This window comes from Bos taurus, chromosome 5 (assembly GCF_002263795.3).
Source record: "Bos taurus isolate L1 Dominette 01449 registration number 42190680 breed Hereford chromosome 5, ARS-UCD2.0, whole genome shotgun sequence".
In the NCBI taxonomy this organism is placed as follows: Eukaryota; Metazoa; Chordata; class Mammalia; order Artiodactyla; family Bovidae; genus Bos; species Bos taurus.
Window position 1 is genome coordinate 109526864 of NC_037332.1, and position 17341 is coordinate 109544204.

At 51.9% G+C, this 17341-nt stretch overlaps 1 protein-coding gene across 4 annotated transcripts in view; it reads left to right on the forward strand.

The window, feature by feature from the left end:
• The first annotated feature begins 3979 nt into the window (after positions 1–3979).
• TRIOBP (TRIO and F-actin binding protein) overlaps positions 3980–17341 on the forward strand; it is a 61018-nt gene continuing 47656 nt past the window's right edge. For 3 of the 4 annotated variants that reach the window (XM_024991625.2, XM_059886302.1, XM_059886305.1), the window contains exons 1-6: positions 3980–5989; positions 6483–6612; positions 7541–7701; positions 12835–12974; positions 14270–14444; positions 15526–15697. In XM_024991625.2, coding sequence (XP_024847393.1) covers positions 7588–7701; positions 12835–12974; positions 14270–14444; positions 15526–15697 — 601 coding nt within the window. In that variant the 5' untranslated portion in view covers positions 3980–5989; positions 6483–6612; positions 7541–7587. Of the gene's footprint in view, positions 6011–6482; positions 6613–7540; positions 7702–12834; positions 12975–14269; positions 14445–15525; positions 15698–17341 lie in introns of all 4 variants that reach the window. The other variant, XM_059886304.1, reaches the window with a different exon arrangement.

Below are 17341 nucleotides of genomic sequence, written 5' to 3' on the forward strand. Positions count from 1 at the left end.
CCCTCCCTTTGGCTATGTGGATGGTTCTGGGGAGAGGTTCCCAATTCATCCTAGTGTGGGGAGCTCACTCCCTGCGCTCGTGAGCAGGTCCATCTTAGCAAAGTCCTGTTCTGAACAAGCATTTGCCTCCTTCAGACGCTATGGAAGCCCTCCCTTTAGGTGCTCACAGGCTGCCCTCAGCCTGCCCTGCTCTCCTTGGCTCTCAGTTGCCTCCTCTGGGAAGCCTTCCCGACCCCTGGGAATCAGTCATTTCTTCATCTGGGCTCCAGGTACACTTTGTGTTTCTTCCTTTTAAACACTGATCATGTTCTCACTGGGTTCCCTCTCTCCCCCGGCCAGGCCCTGAGCAGAGTGGGAAGTTTGTGTCGGTCATTTCTGTGTGTCTACCCCCACACAGGACTGGAGCCCCTAGGTTTTCAGCCAGTTCTGGCTAGATTACACTGAAGTCAGTCCCCCTCCCCACCAGTGTTCTCATATAATCCTTGAAATAATCTTTCTGAGAATGCTCTTGGCCCTAGTGCCATGTTTGCCTGTCTGCAAGTTTCTAAATCTAGTTTTTGCACCTCACCACAATCATCTCCCTCAGGCCTTTGCTGAAACCTTCCCTGTCCAGTGAACTTTGCTCTCTCCCTTCCCTCTTAGTCACCATGACTGGCAAATAATCAGCTGAAGGAGGATAGGAAACAAATTTATCAAGCGCCTCCAATGTGCTAGTGACATTATCAACTCACAACAGTATTGTGTCGTGGGTACTAGCTCCATTTGACAGATGAGAAGACTGAGTCTCAGATTAAGTACATCAAAAGTTACTGTTAGAACTAATAAGACATGACCCTCACATCTCATGGGAGAGACAGACACATGGAGTTCACCCTGGAGGTCAGGGTTTGATGTATAGGCCTGGGGGTGGGGCACAGAACAGTGAAGAGGTGACGTTGACATGAGTCTTGAAAGATGGTTTGGCCAGGTGGGTGGGAGAGGGGATGGGCAGGCAGGCAGAGAGCCCTTGGGAAGCAGAGGTTGGGGAGGGGTGGTCAGAGGAGAGGAGAAATCGCAGAGGCCTGAAGGGACCAGAACCTTAAGGGTCTCAGGTGTTGAGCTAAGGATCTGGACCCTTATCCGGTGGCCAGCAGGAGTCCCTGAGTTGGCGGGGCAGGGGTTTAGCCTGAGGAGAGTCAAAGTCAGGGATTCATTTGAGAGCAATCTCCCTGATGGCATGGTCAGGGAACACTGAGGGTGTGAGAAAGACTGGAACCAAGTATTTACTGAGCACCATTAAGGAAGTGCTTAGTAAAGTATTACATGCTTCAGTTCACTCGCTCAGTCGCGTCCAACTCTGCGACCCCAGGAATTGCAGCATGCCAGGCCTCCCTGTCCATCACCATCTCCCGGAGTTCACTCAGACTCACGTCTATCGAGTCAGTGATGCCATCCAGCCATCTCATCCTCTGTCATCCCCTTCTCCTCCTGCCCCCAATCCCTCCCAGCATCAGAGTCTTTTCCAATGAGTCAACTCTTCACATGAGGTGGCCAAAGTACTGGAGTTTCAGCTTTAGCATCATTCCTTCCAAAGAAATCCCAAAGGCTGATCTCCTTCAGAATGGAGTGGTTGGATCTCCTTTGCAGTCCAAGGGACTCTCAAGAGTCTTCTCCAACACCATAGTTCAAAAGCATCAATTCTTCGGTGCTCAGCTTTCTTCACAGTCCAACTCTCACATCCATACACGACCACTGGAAAAACCATAGCCTTGACTAGATGGACCTTTGTTGGCAAAGTAATGTCTCTGCTTTTGAATATGCTATCTAGGTTGGTCATAACTTTTCTTCCAAGGAGTAAGCATCTTTTAATTTCATGGCCGCAGTCACCATCTGCAGTGATTTTGGAGCCCCCAAAAATAAAGTCTGACATTGTTTCCACTGTTTCCCCATCTATTTCCCATGAAGTGATGGGACCAGATGCCATAATCTTAGTTTTCTGAATGTTGAGCTTTAAGCCAACTTTTTACTCTCATCAAGAGGCTCTTTAGTTCCTCTTCACTTTCTGCCATAAGGGTGGTGTCATCTGCATAATCTGAGGTTATTGATATTTCTCCCAGCAATCTTGATTCCAGCTTGTGCTTCTTCCAGCCCAGCATTTCTTACATGCTTAGCACTGAGCAAAACAGGGTGGTCCCTGCCCTCCAGGGACTTACATTCCCTGAACTGTATCTATGGGGATGGAGACGAGGAGACTTGAAGAGAGATAATAACATTTATTGAGGTACTCACTGTTTACCAGTCCCTCTTTACCTGGTTTAACTCACTGAGTTCTCATGGTAACCCCACAGGGTAGGCAATTCCACTGAGCCCATTTTGCAGGTGAGGCGGATTTAGGTGACCCTCACCCCACCCTGATGTGTGCCAGGACATGCCTTTAGCTGAATTCTAACTATTCACTGTCTCTCTGTCTGAGCTGGGATTTAAGCTGTAGGTGGTCTCTGGCTGGGCACATGTACATCTCCAGGGAAAGACCCAGAACATAAGTATGCCCAAGTCGTGGGTCATTCCTCACATAGGTGATACTCTACTTACATACACTAACACTGCCAGACTGGCTGAAGAAGGCCTGAGAAATGGAAAGTGGAGATCCAGGATCTTACCTCCAGGGGGCGCCACTCACGAGGTCGACAATGTGAAAGACATCCTAGGAACAACGGGAGTCATGCCCAAGATCCTGACAGAGGGAGCCCTCCCTCAAGTATAGGATGACCAGGGAGGGCGTCCTGCAGGCGGTGGCATTTAAATCATCACTTCTTGTTGTTGTTTAGTCGTTAGGTCGTGTCCGACTCGTTTGAGACCCCATGGACTGTAACCCACCAGGCTCCTCTGTCCATGAGATTTCCCAGGCAAGAAAATTGGAGTGGGTTGCCATTTCTTTCTCCAGGGGATCTTCCCAACCCAGGAATTGAACCCATGTCTCCTGCATTGCCCACTCCATCCTGAGCCAGGATCACCTGTTCAGGGGATCTTTACTGCTGAGACGTCAGGGAAGTCCTGAGTCATTGCTGCTGCTGCTGCTAAGTCACTTCAGTCGTGTCTGACTCTGTGCGACCCCATAGACGGCAGCCCACCAGGCTTCGCCGTCCCTGGGATTCTCTAGGCAAGAACACTGGAGTGGGTTGCCATTTCCTTCTCCAATGCATGAAAGTGAAAAGTGAAAGTGAAGTCGCTCAGTCGTGTCTGACTCTTCACGACCCCATGGTCTGCAGCCTACTAGGCTGCTCTGTCCATGGATGACAATCTGTGATTTACCATTCCAGAGACACTGCATGAAAGAGAAGTCCTGAGGATTCATTTGGTTACTCACACAGTGTTTAAAAGCAATTTGACTTAGCCATATTTTAAAAATTTGAGGTTTCATCTAAGTGTTCAGATTTTCAGCTTCTCCAGTAAAAACAAGCCTGGTGGCTTTGAATCACCACTTACTTCACAGGGTAGCCTTAGGCTGGAGCCTGCCCTGATGACCCCTTCAGAGATTCATGCCTTCCTGCCCATGCTCAGTTGGGTCACAGCCCCCTTCATCTCTATCTTGCCTGCCGAGACCACGTGATTCTCCAACAGGCTGATGAGCCAGGAGGCCTGGGATGACCATTCCTGCTTGAATAGTGAGGAAACTGAGGCTCAGAGGGATAGAAGGGATTAGAACTGTCACTTACTGTTCTACTTCCCCAGATCTCTGAAGAGGTTATCTTGGCCCAGGGGAATGGTGTGAACAGAGGGGTGGAGGCGAGCAGGCACAGACACTTTAGGGATCTGAAAGAGGAATGGGAGACTGGGACGAAATGGTGACAAGAGGTGATGCTGTCTGGCTGAGACACCATCATGCCCTGAGCCACCCCACAGAACTCAGAGTGTTTTTAGACCAGGCACTGTCATCGAGGAGCTGAGTCGGAGTTTCCCGTCTATATAATGGGGCTGTAGCTGGCCTTCCCATATCAGGGCTGAAACTACCACTGTCCCCTTCAGGAGGGGGCTTCCTCAAACAGCCCCCTTCACTCCTCCCGACACACCCTTGGCTCCCCAGCCCCTCCTCCTGCCGCCTTCAGGACCCTGACTGCTGCCCGACCCCCCACGGTTTCCCCTGCCTTGGAGAAGTACAACCAGGCAGGCTCCAGAGATGCAGAGAGCCCCTCAGAACAGCCCACCAGCCCTGCCCCCTGATTCTCCCCCTCACCCCCTTATTCTTTCCACTCCAGCCTTGCTGCTTCTGTCCCCGCAGCCTGAAATACTCTTCCCTGGGACCTGCAGGCTCACTCTGCCTTGTCTTCTCCAGGTCTTAGCTAAAAGGTCACCATCTCAGAGCGGCCTTCCACGACCACCTTATCTAAGAAGTGATGCCCTGGGTGGGAGGGAAGTTCAAGAGGGAGGAGATGTGTATATCTATGGCTGATTCGTGATGTATGGCAGAAACCAATACAACACTATAAAGCAATTATCCTCCAGTTAAAAAAAAAAAAAAGGATAAAAATAAAAGTCCTTCCCCCAAAAAAGAAGTGACTCCCTCCCCACACCAGCCACTTCCACCCCCACCCCCATCCAGCTTCATTTTTCTCCTTAGCACTACCACCAGCCAATACACTCCATGTATTGCTTATTTATCTTGTTTGAGATCTGTTTGTCTCCACTAGAATGTAAGTGCCCTGAAAACAGGAGATTTGCTCTTTTGTGCACTGATGAGTCCTCAGCATATACAACTGACAACGCAGGGGCTCCGTAAGTATTGAACGAATTGAAGTGTCAGTAGTGCCACCCTGAGTTGGCTCCTGATTTTACTGCTTGATGGTGGGTAGAGGGCCATACCTGAGCTTCAAACTCAAACCAAGCACCCACCTCACCCCCAGCTCAGAGAGATCAAGTAACTGTCTCAAGGTCACACAGCCAAGAAGTGCTAAAGGCCGACTACTCCCTGTTTTGCTTACAGTAATTGGGGCTGAGGAGAAAGATCATTATCCTTGTTATGAGATGTGCTTTCCACTTACTCCATCCTGAGCCAGGATGACCTGTTCAGAGGTCCGTCTCTCCCAATAGACAGTGGGTGTGCCCTTTCAGAAGGAGCCACCCTTTGTTCACATTACCATTTCCCTGGTGCCCAGCACAGGCCTGGCATGTACCAGGTACCTGTAAGTGTCTGAAAGAATTAATGACTGAAGGTGCTCTGTAGTGACCAGCAGAGTCCAGACACACCAGGATTTTAGTCTTGGCTCTGCCACTTACTAGCTGGGTGACGCTGATGAGATAGTTAATTTCTCTGATCCTAGTTGCTGTGAAATGAGGACCTTGGCACTGAATCCTTCAGGTTACTACATCCTCACAGATGTAAAGATTTTGGAACAGGAGCTGGCACACAGTTCAGGGTGTCAGCTTGAAAAAGAAGGCATATTTTTTAAAAAGGAGGAGCTGGGCATTTTATGAGTGAGCGCCACATCAATGGAAGTGTGCAAATGAATGTGCAAATAGTTGAAAATTCCTGGGCTTTTCATTTTGTCCTCAACAGTTACTATTTCCATTTTATAGATTAGAAAATTGAGGCACAGAGAGATTAAGTCTCTAGCCCAAGGTATGGGCTAAAGCCAGACTAGGGAACTGCGGCGGGAATGAACCGAAGGGAAAGAGATTAGAAAGATCCAGACCTGCCAGTGCCAGCCGCCCCTAGAGCCTCCTGGGAACCTTGACGCGGATGTTCAGGCTAAACGTGCGGCGGGTCCCGCACTCGGAGACTTCTGGGCGCCGCCCGCCTCCGCCCCGCCTTCTCCCCGCCCCTTGCCCTCGGGTTGTCCAATCCCACACTCTTCATGTAAATGAAGCACCTAGGGAGAACCTATGCGAGAGCGGCAGAGGCGTGGTCTTCGCCCACCTCCCGGGCAACGTTCTGATTCATTGTTAAAATAGAGAGGCTGTGACCCTTGGCACCCCACCCCGGCACCCACTGTGTGTGGAAACCCGAGCCGAGGTCAGTACCGCGAGCGGAAAGGTGAGAAGGGAGGGGAGGCTAGTGAGGAAAGGTAGAGGAGTGAGGGACACGGGGAGGGACTGTCTGACTAGCTGGATGGAGAGAGGTCCAGGGATCCATTCTCCGGGTGGGGCATGCATGTCCGCTGAAGGTTTCTCATTGTATCCACACCTAAAGTGCATTTTAGAGAAGGGTTCTTAATTGGTTGGGGGTGGGAGGAGGAAGCAGGATCGGTGAAGGGCACGTGTAGTTGAGCACCCCACACTCGCCCGCAGGGAAATAAGCAGCGTTCTCGTCTGAGGCTCCTTTATGTGGCGGGATCAGGAAGGAACCGCCCAGACTGGGCAAGACCGATGCGTTCCCCCCACCCCCCACCACTGGGAGCAGGGAAGGACAAGGAGAGATAACGGCCCTGGGTGGATTAGAGACCCCAGGGCTACCGAAGGGCCAGTGGGTGCTCCCTAGCCCCCTCAGTACCCATCTACTTCCCCAGGTCTGATGGTCAAGGAGCCAGGAATCTTCTCCCTGGTTGCCCCAGGGGAGGATGTGAAATCCTCCAGGTCTCCGCTGAGATTGGCAACTAAGGCCAGATCCCCTGGGACACTTTGGAGGAAACTTGACAGGTATGAGCTGCTGACCAGGGGCAGGTAAAGTGCATGTGTGCTTGGGGATATGGATTACTCTCACTCCACTCGCCTTGATGGGGGTGAGAAGAGCATCTTCAAGTCACACTCTTCTAGTGGGGCTCCCCTGCCCACCCCCCCCCCCACCCCCACGGCATGGGGTTGGAGCCCTCAGTGGAGCCCAACGGGGAAAGCCCGGTGCTCCTCACAACTCCAGGGTTTCTGTTTGGCTGAGCTCTGCCAGACTTGCTGTGTGACCTTTTGTTGTCTACTTTCATCCATGATTTTGTCCTCAACTCTGAAAATACCTGGCTGGCCACTTGCCTCTCTTCCCAGGGTTTCCCAGGGGATCTGTGTGAGTGGACAGTGTGATCCAGTGTCCCTCATGCCCACCTCTGAGAGTGCAGGAAGACACACAGCCTGGGTTTGAATCCAGTTCAGCCACTGGGACTTTAAGTGAGTTATGGAATCTCTGTGAGACTTAGCTGCCTCATCTGAAATTGGCATTCATTTTATCTACAATGCATGTTAACTGTAAGTCAAGGGCACTGAAACTTTGGAGTGCATTGGAATCACCTAGGAGACTTGTATAAAATGCATTGTATAAATGCCTTGTGTAAGTGTCTTATCTCCAGAGATGGAAGGAACTGGGAATATGCATTTTATAAGCAGCTCAGCTGAGTCTAACGCAGGGTCCTCAAAATACACTTCAAGCAACACTGCAGTAATGAGTAGAAATCACATGTCAAATGCTTGGCAGAGTGCCTGGTGCTTAGGAGGTGCTTAATGAGTGTTTGTTGAATGAATAAAAGAACAGATGAAAGAATTGATGGATAACCTCATTTCCTTGGTCCTTGGCTGTCTGGGATTAAACCGGGGCTGGAGTTCAGGTCAGCTGGTCTTTGCCTCCCCCTGCCATTCTTCCCAGGCCCCACCATCGAACTGAAGGAGCTGCCTTGGCCTGACTCAACTGATATGGAGGGGGTGGCTGGAAATGCCCCCTGTGAACACTTTGAAGCTGATGTGCTGGCCCAGAGCTGCTGTCAGGACTGCTGCCACCCTGAGGAGGCCCACAGAGCAAGGCACCAGGTGGGTAGGCTTCCTGGAGTGGTTGGGGTGGTTTGGGACAAGGGAGTCTATGATGTGGGTGCTTGGCCGGGCCACTAACTTGCAGCTGAGCCCAGACACTGACCTTCCTTGTGGTCAGAACCTCAGTTTCCCCAGTCTGTACAATGAGGCAGTAGAACCACGTTCATGTTTCCCAAATGCCAGTAATTCTCCTTCTGCTCTTACCATTTTTTGCCAAGCCTCATATAACCTATTTCTTGCTGTGTTGTCGCTTCAGTTGTGTCTGACTCTTTGCAACTGTGGACTATAGTTCGCCAGGCTCTTCTGTGCATGGGGATTTTCCAGGCAAGAATACTGGAGTGGGTTGCCATGCTCTCCTGTAGGGGATCTTCCTGACCCAGGAATCAAGTCTGCGTCTTTTATGTCTCCTGCGTTGGCAGGCGTGTTCTTTACCACTAACGCTACCCGGGAAGCCCATTACTTGCTGTATTATTCTTTAAATCCATGCCCTTTTTTAAACTTATACTAAAACAAAAGTTTACATCACCACCACAAATAGAAAACTAGGATCATGTCCTTCATATAGAAGGTTAAAAGGAAAGAAAAGAAAAGGAAAAAGAAAGTCAGAAATGTCATTAAATTCTTACCAGGAAGTATTGTTATAGGCTAAAGGCTCTGAGCTTGGGACTTCCCCAGCAGTCTTGTGGTTAAGACTCTGTGCTTCCACTGCAGAGGGTGCTGGTTTGATCTCTGGTCGGGGAACTAAGATCCCACATGCCAAGTAGGGTGACCAAAATTTTTTTTAAAAAAGGAGTTCTGAGCCTGGGTCCTGCTGTCTGTCTATTAAAAGGGAGACTGGTAGGTGTTAGGCATTATAGATATCCCATACCCACTAAGGGCTTTCTCCTTGAAGGTACTGGAGGAGTGAAAGGGGAGGCATTTTCTCACTTTGTGATGGATGAAGTTTTAGGTTCAGCCCTGGTCTGTGTAAACCTGGGGCTAAAAGAAGCATGGGACCGTGACTCTTCAAGAGTGCTTGACGCTGACCTCCTAATGACTCTGCCATTCCCAGTGCCCCTCTTGAGCCTGGTGGCCGTCTCCATGCAAGCGTTAGGCTCTGAGAAGTGGTCATTATAAGGGAATTGCTGTTCAGCTTTGGAGCCAGGCAGACCAGAGTCCCAGTCCTGGTTTGCCATTTGTGTCACCATGAGTCACTGACCTCTCTGGTTTCACTCTCCTGATGGGTAAGGTGGGGCAACAAATGCTTTCCCTCAGGGCATCCAGCCCTCGTAGCCCGAGTCACGTGTGGCTAATTCAGTACACACTAGCTTCCTTTCTTCCATCTTCCCAACCAGAAAAATAAACCTGGGAGATTCTTTTCTACCTGTCCTGATACTGCCAAAAATAGCTCCCCAGCCCTCAGCCCCAAGTTCAGGAAGCAGATGCTTGAAAGCCCTCTGAGTCCATCTCCCCTGCAGATGACCTTCTCCCAGTGGGTGGGGGGATGGCAAACTTGGAACAGAAGGAACCTGGGTTCAGACATGTCAAGCGCTAGTCTCAGTCCCACTCCTTCCCAGATGAAACCATGGGCCACCTTGTGTGTTCACATGTATTGAAGAGGTGCTTTTTTCCTTCTTTTTCTTTTTTAATTTTATGGATGTACCACATGGTATGTGGGATCTTAGTTCCCTGACCAGGAATCAAACCCTTGCCTCCTGCAGTGAAAGCATGGAGTCTTAACAACTGTACTGCCAGGGAAGTCCTGCAGAGGTGCTGAAAATGTGTCAGGCATTATGCTAGATTTGGGGAAACAGTGCTAAATAGAACAGACAGAGTTTCTGGTTCATGAGGTTTGTAGTCAAGCAAGAGAAATGGAGACAAAGTAATCAGGCAAATAGTTCATTATGGTTGAGATAAATGTTGTAAAGGAAGAGCAAGTGGCATGAGGATAAATGGTGGGGTACTGGGGAGTGTTACTCCAAGTGAATCATATTTTAGCCGCCTGCTGAGGACTATGAGGGCATGGCCAGCAAAGTTGGGGGAAGAGGAGGGAAACAGTGTGTGCAAAGGCCCTGAGGCAAAAAGTAGGAGGCACACTTGAGAAGGGAGAGAAGCCAAGGATGGAGAATGGAGTGCGGAGCTGGTCTCACCAGCCTTGTGGGGACGTTAGACTTTTCCCTGAGAGGCATGGGGAACCACTAAAGATTTTAAACACGGGAGCGATGTGATCAGATTTGCATTTTCAAAAGTCACTATGACTGCAGGACAGCAGAGAGTGTGAGTGACCCAGGTGACCAAAGAGGAAAAGTGTGATTACTCGTATCAGAGATGACAGAGATTTGAGGATGGAGACAAATGGACACATTTCAAAACTAACTGAATAGGAGCATGTAAAGGATTTGGTCACTGAGTAACGTGAGGGGCCAGAGCATGGCTGACTGCTAAGTTTTTTTCCTGGGGCAGGGTTCCTGGGATAAGAGGTTTGTTTGGAGTTGTTTGGGGTGGTGAGTGAGAGGTGCCTGGGGGACACAGTGAGGATGAGGGGGGTTTACTTACTATAACGAGCTCAGGAACCAGACTCAGAGGAAGATAGAGGCTTTCGAGTCATCAGGATCTAGCACTGATGAAAGCCCTGCTCACAGATGAACAGGTTCAAACATGTGGAGTCACGAAATCTGTGGTTAAAAAAGCACCCCCGGCATGGATGGAGCTGTGCATTTCCCAGCGGGATCCTTAATTACACTGCGGAGCAAACTCATTCCTGAGGGGCCTGATACATGTATCACTTGGGGTTAGAGCCAGTTCTGATGTCTTCACCTATGTTAGAAAATGCAGGGACTCCCCTGAAAGTCCAGTCGTTAAGACACCAAGCTTCCAAGGCAGGAGGCATGGGGTCTGATCCCTGGTGGGGAACTAAAGATCCCATATGCCATGGGGCATGGCCAAAAATAGATACATTAAAAAAAAATTGAGTTTTTTTTTTTTTTTTTAAAGGAAATGCAGAAATGGCCCCAGGCCCCAGAGCAACCCTTTCCCAGAAGCTTACTTCAGCTCCCCTAGGCTCCTAGGCTCTGGATGCATCTCTGCTCTGCTCTCAGCTGAGTCTCCCTGGGTGGGAGGTGCAGGAGGGCTTATCCCTGGGAATCACACAGTCTTGACCAGGTCATGGCCAGGTTCTGGATGGAGGGGTGAGGGGCTGAGTAGGAGGGTCTTGCTGTACGTCAGACTCCACACATTCCTTTTCAATGCATCTCTTCTTAAGTGTATTTAACATATCCTTGATTCAACGCTAATAAAATTCCATTGAATGTTTTTACATTGTTTATGATATTTAATATGTACAGACCAGGCAGTGTTATAAGCCTTTTACTCATATTAACTGATGTAATTCTTGTAACACCCCTAGGAGGGTCCATTAATTACCTCCACTTTATAGATGAGCAAACCAGGCTCAGAGAGGGAAGTCACTAGGCCAAGGTCACTCAGCTGGGAAGTGGAGGCGCCAGGATTGGGCCTGATGTCGGTCTGAGGCCAGAGCCCGTGCCGACCCGCCAGACAGGAAATCAGAGCTGGGGACTAGCTGCTGGGCCTACTCGTGTGGGTGAGGGGTAGTGATGGGGCTGGAGGTAAAAGCAGGGAGCAGGTACCATGACAAACTGGGGGTCCTGGTGGCCCCAGCTGGGCTAGGACCCCTTGACGATTCCCCGAGAGCCGCTCCCTCTTCATTCACGTGGCAAGGTCCCCAGGGCAGCCAAGGCGCCAGGCTGGGCTGCAGTTCTGACACCTCCCGCCACCGGGCGCTGATCAGAATCTGGCTCCGGGGCAGGGGGTGAAACTGAACCCAGCCGGGCGTTCTCTGGCTCAGCTTGGCTCAGCAGACACTCCAGCCCACTCCTTGGCACTGCCCAGGTCCCCGAGGGGTGGCCTCCCTGGAAGCTGGAGACTCTGTGCCCACCCTGGGGCTGTGGCCTCCGCCCTGGTTCTGGGCTCCAGGGTCCCCAGGGAGCCCGTGCCCAGGCCCCCCCGCCCGCCCCTGCTCTCAGGTGAGCCGTGAGGATCGGGTTCCTGCGGTTTCATGTCCTGCATTGTTCTTGGCTGGGCCCCTGCTTATGAAACAGTAATGAGGGGCCCCTGCTCCCGCAGCTGGGCCCTCTAAGGTTTCCGCTGCCTCTGCCGCCGCCGCCACGGCCCAGAGTCAGGGCCTGGGAGGGCGGCAGCGCGGGGGCCTGAGCCGGAGCCCCCCGGGGACAAAGGTGCTGACAGCCGACAGCCGCCACCGCCGGAGCCCGCCGCCCAGGTAACCCGAGAGGAGGCGGGGTGCAGAGTGCCACGGCCGCTGTCCCCCCTACTGAGGGAGGGCCCTGCCACCCCAGGAGATGGGGGAAAATGGGGGGGCCGTCCCAGAGGTGAGCAGCCGTTCCCCCCGGATGAACCCAGCACCTGCCTTCGCAGGTGTGGCCCTGCTCAAGGCTGCAGGCAGCGAGGAGCCGGCAGTCGGCTCAGGGGCCCCGTCCCCACTCCTGGGACCCTGACCTTCCAGCCCTGGAGCCCCAGACTCTCCTTTTGGAGGGTGTATCTCTCCTTTTCTCCAAGGTCTCCTTTCCCATCTCTTCCTCCCTTAGACATTTTCCTACATTCTCCGGTCAACTTGATCCTCCCCCTCGGTCCTCATCCATGTCTCTTGGTGACAGAAGACCCTTTGGGATCCTTTTGTGCGCTTCACATCCTCAGGCACACACTCACACATGTGTGCCAACACACACAGGCTTGCTTGTGTACACAAATCAAGTGGGTATGTTGATGCATGTGTTTATATAAACAAACGTTTATGCACTCTGCAAACAGACGCACCAACGTACCCACTGGCCATGCACACGTACGTGCACACGCAAATCCTTGCACACATTGCAGGAATTTACACGAACACATACCTACATACGTGTGCACATGCACACACCCTGTACCTCTGCCAGTCCCCAGCTTGGGTCCCCAGGGGCGCTTCGAGTCTGACAGACAGCTCTCTTTGAGAAGCAGAGATCCCCGAGGAGGAGCTGTCTGGAGACTTCCACACCAGCTGGTGGGGGGAGGGGCGGCGCAGGGGGAGGGGAGCCCCCACGTGGGCCGTGAGCTGCCTCCTCTCCAACTCTGTCTTAGGAGCCTGGGAGGCCTGAGAGTGCTGAGGTGCCCTACTGCGACCTGCCCCGCCGCCGGCCTGCCCCTGAGGACTCGCTTGGCACCCCGACCTCCAGCTGCCAGTCTGTGGTGGGTCCAGGCCGTGGGCCAGAGCCTGAGAGGTGGGTAGGACCCTGGGGCCTGAGGAGGGGTTCCCGGGGTAGGATGCCCTCACCCATCCCTCCCCACACCCCTTCATGATGGCAGCCTGTGATGGCTGCTGGCGTGGGTCACATGGTGCATCCACTTGGCCTGGGCATAGGAGCAGTGGGCATGTTCCTTTCAGGGATGGAGCAGCCGTGTACCCACCCTGCGTGGGCATGGCCCAGAGCCTGCTCACATTTCCTGGTTCCTTTTGCTTTAAAAGATTAGACAGTCTCACACCCAGGGGCACTTTTTATCACGCACCTACCTGACCATACACCGCTCCAGGCTGTCTCCATTCCGGGGCCTCCGTTGGACTGAAGTCCCTCTTTGGGGCCATGGTGCCTTGGAGGGCACGGCCGAGAGCCTTGAAACCTGAGTTCTAGCTTCAGCTCCCTCCCCGATGGGCTGTGGGAACTTAAAAGCAAGTTTTGGCCTCTTTTTATACCTCAGTTTCCCTGTTTTGTTTTGTTTTTTAAAGAGTTATTGAATCACATCAGCATTGTTTTGGGACTGTGTGTTCCTATTTAAAAACAAAACAGTGCTGAATTCAAATGTTTCAGAAAGTCTGGGATAAACAAATTTGAATATCTTTTTTTGCAGGACTTGTCAGAGGTTTTAGTTTGCTAGCATGCATTGTGCTTTTGGGTGGGGAAGGAAGAAGTATGTAATATATTTCAAACTTATTTGATCACAGGCCTCTTTTAAGGGTCATCACCCTTTTCTATCTCACAGGCTGATCTGTGGGTCACTCTTTGGGGATAAAGCTAGCTCTAACCTACTGGCTTCTTTAAAGCAGGGCTTTCTTTACAGCCCCCTCCCTGATATCCAGACTGGTGGCCCTGTCACTTCCCCTGGAGCCCTGCTACCTCTCAAAGCCCCCCATTAGCCCAGCACTATTCTGTCTTCTTAGTCTTACCGAGCTTGGGATTCTCTCTTCTGCTCCAGGGACATGGTTAGGGCTGGGGCCACAGCCCTGAGTCACAATGCTTTTCTGCCTTTTCCTAGCTCTGTAACCTTGGCCAGTCCCTTGACTTCTGTGAGCCTCAGTTTCTTCATCTGTAAAATGGGAATCATTACACTCACTTAAAAGAGAGGCTTTTGGAGCTAAACGAGATAGGCCCTGTGAAGGGCAGAGCACAGACAGCCCTTGGTGTTAGCTTTCTCCTCCGCCCAAACATGGGCTGTGTGTGTACCTGAGCGGTGGTGGGGTGTTACTCCTTAACTCCTATTACTTTGAGGGATAAAGTCATGAGTCTGTCTCCTCTCCCAGGGGCCCGCCAGCAGGGCTCCTGGCAGAGGGCTTCACAGCTGCCTCCAGGAGCCGGGAACCTGAGGCAGCTCCCTACCTGGAGGGCCTGGCCTCCTCCCCGTGTGGCAGCTTCAACGAGAGCCCTGACTCTGGCACCAGTGAAGCCCCTGATGATACCAGCGACTCATCATTGGTGGTGAGATGGGGGTGGGAGGCTAGGGCAAGAGCAGGTGTCAGCCCTGGGCCAGCCCTGGGATCCCACCCAAGCCTCCAGACAGGGCTGAGCCTCTCACACCAGGGAAGGGAGCCCAGGTCCTCTGCAGACTTAGCCAGCATATTGGGCTGCCCATGGAGGGGCGGGGACTCTGCAGGGCCGGCCCAGGGGGGCTGAAGATCTGGCTATGACAAGATGGAAGCAGGCATTTCAGCTCCCGGTGAATCACCAATGGGCTCCGGCTGCCAAAATCTCTCAGTTCACAGAGGCTGGGATGTTGGGTGTGGTGCCCAGAGCAAGAGTGAGACTGGCCCTGGGCCCTGCACTGGTCACACTGCTCAGCCCCATAACCAGCCCTGGCATAAATCTCCAAGGATCAGAGGAAAGAGAGCAGGCTGGGGGGCCTGGCAAGGGCAGCGAGGGCGGGGCAGGGGGGGCGGCCATTTAGCCGGGAAAAGAGGAGACTCAGGGGAACTTCCTGGGACATTCAACCCTCAAAGGTCTGTCCTGGGCCAGAAGAGGCAAACTATCCATGAGAACATAAGGGAAAGTGAGAAGATTCAGAATAAAACATCCCAGCCTGTGGGCAGTGTCTTGGAAAGTCTTACCACCCCTCTCTGAGGTAGAGAATTTTATGGCCCTGACTTGGGGCAGGAAATCTGAGTCTCAGAGAAGAGAATCGTATTACTTGAGGCCATGCATCTGGGAAGCAGTGGGGCTAGATTTTGAACACCTACTTCTATGGGCACTCTGGAATGTCTCTGGGGTGGGGCCCCTATACCAAGGCCCTGCTGTTACATGGAGTCTGACTGCCCTGGGTACGAGTCTCCTCCCATATAAACCATTTCTCAGCTGAGTGACTTTGGGCAAAGTCTTAGCGCCAGTGAATGTACCTACTGCACAGGGTCAATTGAAGATCCCAGCACAGTCTTGAGTATACAGCAGGTGCTCTTTCAATGTCAGTTCCTCTCCCTTCCTTCTACCCATCTCACGCGGGGAGTGCAGGCCCTGGGCTCTCTCTTTTTGCATTCCAAACAGACTTTCTCCTCCCCTTCTCTGGCAGGACTGGGACACTGTTGAGAGACGGGAGGAGGCCCCCAGTGGGGACAACTTCACCATGATGATCCCACGGAAGTCTCAGGAGGTGCCAAGGGCTGACGGTGCCCGTAAGGCTCCTCCTCTCCTCACCCAGTCCCCTGTGGGAGGAGGAGACACTGCAGGCCAGAAAAAGGAGGGTAAGTACCTTTTGCCAGGCCAGGTTGGTCCTTAGGACCACAGGTGTGGTGATGGCCCGGGAACTTGGAGCCAGATAGCCAGGTTTCTGGTCACATGGGCCCCTGGGTACATCTTATTTTGACAGCTTAGATCAATAACAGTAACAGTTCCCATATAATTATGGAGCAGACATAATGTGCCATGCAACTTGCTTTAAATACATCATCTCACAACTGGTGGGTCAGGATCTTCAGGTTGTAAGTGACAGAAACTGACTGAGTGAACGTCTAGGGGAATGACTTCAGGTTTGGCTGGATCCAGGTGTTCAGACAGCATCAGAAATCTGGTCTCTGCTCTGCTTACTTCTGTGTTGGCTTCATTCTCAGCCAGATCCTCCCCTGATGATGAAAAGCTGAGCTGAAGCAGTGGCAGGCTATATCCTACCTAATTTCCAACTCCCACAGTAAAAGGGTACAGTCTTCCCTACTGATGTAGCTGTGGTCCCAGGAAGGGTTCTCCCTGGTTCTTGTGCCCAAACTGGTGACCAGGGATGGGATCGGCCCCCTGTGCAAACCTCATGGTCTGAGAGTCAGGGAGAGGAGATGGCCTGGAGGAAATTAAGGTGATGTTTCCAGAGAAAAACAAAAGATGCTGGTCAGGCCAAGCCCACTGATGCCTGTGACACTGGTCAGCCCAGGATGCTGGGCCCTCCATCACTACTGCACTGTGTTGCTTCCGGGCCTGTGTCTTCAGCATCACGAGGATTTGGAAATGTGAGATGGGGCACCCATGTCCTAACCCCACGGGGCAGTCTGGGCTTCCCACGGCCCCTGTAGCATTCAGACATCAAACACATGAGCACTATCTGTGTGTAAGACCTTATGCTAGACACCTTGGGTGTTCAGGGGGAGATAGGCATGGTCTCTGTCCCAGAAAGCTCATCATTCAGTAAAGCAAACAGACAGGAGATCAGAAGCCCAGGACACAGGAAGAGCAGAAACAGCTGCAGAAACAGAGGCAGAGCAGAAAGAGCTTCATTCCAGCCGGGGAAGGACTCAGAGGAACGCCTTCTGGACGTGGCGCTCTAGTTGAGGAAACTGCTGAGTACAGTCTAGGAGTGTGACGCGGGAGTATCCTGGTATGCACAGCTTCAGCAAACAGCGGGGTGTATAGTTGGGCCAAACCATGCAGGCCTCGAATCCAGCCAAGGGGTTTGGACTTTCTTCTTCTCTCTTTTTTTAAAGTGTCTCTATGTCCTTCTTTATTTTTTCTTTCTTTTTTATTTATCTGACGGTGTCGGGTCTTAGTTGCAGTACGTGGGTTCTTCATTGCATTGTCATGCAGGATCTTTCATTGTGGCACATGGACTCTAGTTGTGGCAAGCAGCTTCAGGAGTTGCGGCATGCAAGCTTAGTTACTCCAAGGCATGTGGGATATCAGTTGCCTGAGCAGGGATTGATCCCCCATCCCCTGCATTGAAAGGCAGATTCTTAACCATTGGATCACCAGAAAAGTCCCTGGACTTTCTCCTTTAAGTAGTAGGGAGCCATGGAAGGTTTTTGAGAAGGGGAGTGATGTCCTGAGCCTTAAAAGAGTTTCACTAGGGCAAGGATGCAAAGGATTCAGGGTGAGGCTGCAGGATGAGAAACCAGTTAAAGAGAGTA